Source organism: Hordeum vulgare, chromosome 6H (genome assembly GCF_904849725.1).
Source record: "Hordeum vulgare subsp. vulgare chromosome 6H, MorexV3_pseudomolecules_assembly, whole genome shotgun sequence".
Classification (NCBI taxonomy): Eukaryota; Viridiplantae; Streptophyta; class Magnoliopsida; order Poales; family Poaceae; genus Hordeum; species Hordeum vulgare.
The window spans coordinates 422,225,623-422,229,947 of record NC_058523.1 but is presented as its reverse complement, the minus strand read 5'-3'; the positions used below and the strand labels follow the sequence as shown (position 1 = coordinate 422,229,947).

The window sequence follows — 4,325 nt, the reverse complement described above, 5'->3', positions numbered from 1 at the left end:
TGCTCATCATAATTAAAAGTAACCACGAGTATGTGTAGGGAAGGGCTATTGCCGACGAGGAGGATCGACGGGTAAAAATTGGACTATGGTGTATGAGTGGGCATCGTGCGTACACAAATTATAGATGAGAAAAGGATGTCATCTATAGATATTACAACTCTACGCAATGACAAAGGGCTTACTAATGAGCCGTGCTAGAGTGTGATGACAAAGCATATTGCCTTGAAATTAATGACATCCATCATGAGGTCGACCACTGATGGAGGACCCCAATGGATAAGGCATGGCGGGCGTCATACCTTGATTGAGTGGAATTTTTGTATACCTATGCATTTACTGCTATCGTTGGATATTCTCGCTGCTATCAAACGCTGGACAAGGTAGCTGCCAGAGCAAGAGGGTTGTTCGCTGAAAAATGGCCACGCACATTAAGCGAGTACATGATGAACCATAGGGTTGATCTTTTTTGTTCCTCAAAAAGATAAAAGCCATAGTGTTGGCTTATCTCAAAAAAGAAAAGGCATTGCATTGACGCACAAAACCACAAACCAACTACACCTACTCATGCAGGCGCTTAGAACGCGTTTAATATTGGTGTCAGCGCTTTGTCTCTTGACGTAATCCATGCTTGTCTGATTGGTATTGTACAATGAGATGTAAATCCACATAACACTTAAATAAAATGCTGAGAGGGTGGTTCTCAAAAGGAGAACTACAAACGCACACAACTCAACCCTAGAAAGCATTGCGGCTGCTGGCCAGGATTAGGCGGATGATGAGACTCGAACAATGACTTAAGAGTTTGCCACGTCCTAATTTTTGTTCGTCCTCCGTCTCTGAAGTTGACAATATGATCACCATCAAGGTGGTGAAAAGAATAAGTGACAATAGACATGTGTATAAGATTAGCATTGATAATTTATTTTTCTATTACAATGTACGGGTATTTTCATTAGTATGACTACTAAAAGCAGCCCAATAGACCCAAAACAGCAGAGAAAACCGAAAATTATGCGGGCCAAACGCGTGCCTGTGTGGGCCGTGCAGCGTACCAAACACGCCCTAACCGCGTTCTCATCAGGGTTTCACATTCACACACAGCCGCCGCCCTCTTCTCCTTCCCAAACCCTCGACTCCTCGAGTCACGGACTCCCGGCGAGCCGCAGCGACGACGGTCGACCGCCTCAAGGCACCGGTCCGCGAGCCCTGAGCATGCGATGACGTCAGGAGGAGGAGGCCACCTGCCGGCGACCGACCACCGTGGCCGCGACGAGGACGCTCCTCCCCATTCCCCGCCACCACCATTCCCCTTCCCTGAAGCAGCGCTCGAGGTATGTATATGTTCCCCTGCTCTTTCCTTCCTCCAATCCGGAGTCCAGCACAACGGGAGCCAAAACGAGCCGTCTCTTCCGTTGTATACTGTAGATGAAGAAGAAGCAGAAGCAGGGGCAGCAGCCCTCGCCGGAGATCCCCGAAAACGCCCTCGTCGAGATCCTGTCGCGGGTGCCGTACAGGTCGCTCTGCCGCTTCAAGTGCGTCTCCAAGCCGTGGCTCGCCCTCTGCTCCGACCCGGACATCCGCAGGAGGTGCCCGCAGACCCTGTCCGGCTTCTTCTACAACCGGAGCAGCTGCGGCCTCAGCTTCCGCAACCTGTCCGGGAGAGGCCCCCCTCTGGTCGACCCTTCGCTCCCTTTCCTGCGAGGGCGCTACGAGCGCGTCGAGATCCAGCAGTGCTGCGGCGGCCTCCTCCTCTGCAGGTGCTGGGAGTCGTACAAAGGCCGGGGCAAGAAGAAGTTCGGGTACGCCGTGTGCAATCCTGCCACCGGGGAGTGGACCGTGCTGACCCTCATTGTTCTGCCGGACCCGGTGGACGGCGTCCCCGTGATCTACGAGGCGAACGATCTCTTCCTGGGCTTCGACGCCGCCGTCCCGTCCCGCTTCGTGGTGTTTGCGCCCCTGAGCAATTCCTTGTGCGAGTTCGCGCAGGTGGCCATCTTCTCGTCGGAGACCAGGCGGTGGACTTCCGTGGAGAGCGAGTGGCCTTACAAAACCATTCTTGTTGGTGGCACGGCGTGTGCCTTCCTGAATGGCACCATGCATCTGACTACCCATCATGGTACAATAGTCACTGTCGACACGGAGGGGAAGACTTGGAGGGAAATTGAGGACGGCATGGAGGACTGCCGTGAGATTGTTTCCATTGGGCATTCTCAGGGCAGCTTGCATGCTTGGCTGATGGATAACGATAAGGATCCCGAACTCCGTGTCTGGGTTCTTGAGGATTATGCTAGTGGAAAGTGGACCCTGAAGCACACCGTCGAGATATCGGAACTGTTCGGGAGGCAGCCTGAAAAAGACCAAGCCTGCTATACCATGCTTGCGATCCATCCAGATTGTAATTTGGTTTTCCTCACCGACAACGAGAAGATGACAGTGTCATATGATATGGATACTCGGAAAGTCGACGTCATCTGCACTTCTGGAGAATTCCTGGTTGGTGCACCTTATGTTCCCTGTTTTGTGGAAATATCGGCAGGTGGTCACTGAGAGTCGATGCAGCTTTCATGTACTTGGAGTGGAAGTACTTCACAAACACCAGACTAGTTTTTGGGTATGAGCCTAATTGTCTTGTTTTGTGGACTGGCTTGGACATGTCTTAGGCTCTCAATTAGCTCCTATGTCTACTTCATTTTGTTCCTTCCTATCTGTTTGTGTTCAGATGTGTGCCATTTGTGGCTTTGAGCATCACTGGTTAGCCATACAGAATTTCTGAGGAACCCTCTGATGGCTCATTATCGAGGTCACTTTGTTAGCTCCTCACGAGGGCTAAATTGGCACTTTATCTATTTGAATCTCATTTCAATTGTCTTTAATATGCAACTTGTTATTCACTGTTTTTAAGTAATTTTTAAAGTCGCGATATTTCTTCTGCATCTGGAAGCATCACTCTCTTGTCTGTTTTATTCTATTTGAACTTTTTAATCTTCATCAGTGATGTGATATTGTGCACTGACCTTTTTATACTATGCATAGAGGGTAAAGAAATCCGCTTGGTGAAAATCATTATGCAACTGAATAGAGCTACAGTAGATGGTTATTTCTCACTTCTCTTAGTACTAGAAGATATCTTTGTTGGGGGCACAGAACAGAATAATTCAGTCAATGACATGTTTGAGGAACCTTCTGGTGGGTCATTTGACTCATTTCTCAATGATTATTTTCTTCTTGGGTTTTGACAGACGGTATTATATTTGGAGAATTTTCTTGTCCATTATCTAGCACACTTAATATCCTTATGTAATTTTCAATAGATAGCTTAACGGATCTAAGTTGACACTGGAACTTAAAGATCCCAGCAAGTTAACTATCTCTTGGATTAGGTAGCTGCATATGTAGCACCGGTACTATGTAAGTGGAGTATTTGAGCGCATGAACAGTAAAATAATAAAAAAATCAAAAACATTTCAAACATTTCTGATTTTTTTTGTGATGAACATTGATAAAAGTTCTAAGTGCTTGCAAAGTTTCAACATTAAATCACATTCGATTAAGGCGTGAAAAAAAATGATGCTCTGAAAATCCTACTTTCGAAAGCATTTTGAAACACTGATTTTGTTTTTTTCGTCATGCCTTACTCGAATGTGACCCAATGATGAAAATTTGCAAGCACTCAGAACTTTTGTCAAAATTCATTACAATTTTTTTTTTGGAATTTTTAAAAATCTTTTTGAATTTTTTCCGATTTTACTCTTCATGCGGGTGCATTTGAGCTCGAGCTCAGAAGGGCACTTTCCCGGTACTATCTTCATTTTTTGGCAAACACACCTTTACTACCTGCAGCTCTAGTCTTCATTGGACACATTAAAAGTATTTTAACAGAAGCTGTAACCTGATGTTTATTGTCATTCAAAATGAACAAGATAGAAAAGCGTCCTACAAATTTATTTTCAGTTGATCATTTAATCCATGCAACGATGAAACACAATCAACCTTTCCATTACCCTCAGGTTTATTCTTTCCCTTGAGTGAAATCTAAGAAATTAAATTACAATGTAACTTTCTTTGTATCATCCAAAGAACTATTCCCTCCTACAAATTTATTTTCAGTTGATCATTTAATCCATGCAACGATGAAACACAATCAACCTTTCCATTACCCTCAGGTTTATTCTTTCCCTTGAGTGAAATCTAAGAAATTAAATTACAATGTAACTTTCTTTGTATCATCCAAAGAACTATTCCCTCCGTTCCTAAATACAAGTCTTTTTAAGAGATTTGACTATGGATTACATACGGATGTATATAGACATATTTTAGAATATGGA

At 45.0% G+C, this 4,325-nt stretch overlaps 1 protein-coding gene across 1 annotated transcript; it reads left to right on the top strand.

Moving 5' to 3' along the window:
• Window positions 1-1,085: 1,085 nt before the first annotated feature.
• LOC123402927 (F-box protein At5g07610-like) lies at window positions 1,086-2,873 on the top strand. Its single transcript, XM_045096896.1, has 2 exons — window positions 1,086-1,331; window positions 1,426-2,873. Exons 1-2 carry the CDS (start codon window positions 1,218-1,220, stop codon window positions 2,545-2,547), a joined length of 1,236 nt encoding a protein of 411 aa, XP_044952831.1. The 5' UTR covers window positions 1,086-1,217; the 3' UTR covers window positions 2,548-2,873.
• The last annotated feature ends 1,452 nt before the right edge of the window (window positions 2,874-4,325 follow it).

Excerpts from the sequence above, each read along its gene's own strand:
- LOC123402927 (XM_045096896.1), top strand. The coding sequence starts at position 1,218 with ATGACGTCAGGAGGAGGAGGCCACCTGCCGGCGACCGACCACCGTGGC. Across the intron at positions 1,332-1,425 it reads TCCCTGAAGCAGCGCTCGAG|ATGAAGAAGAAGCAGAAGCA; the intron begins GTATGTATATGT and ends TGTATACTGTAG.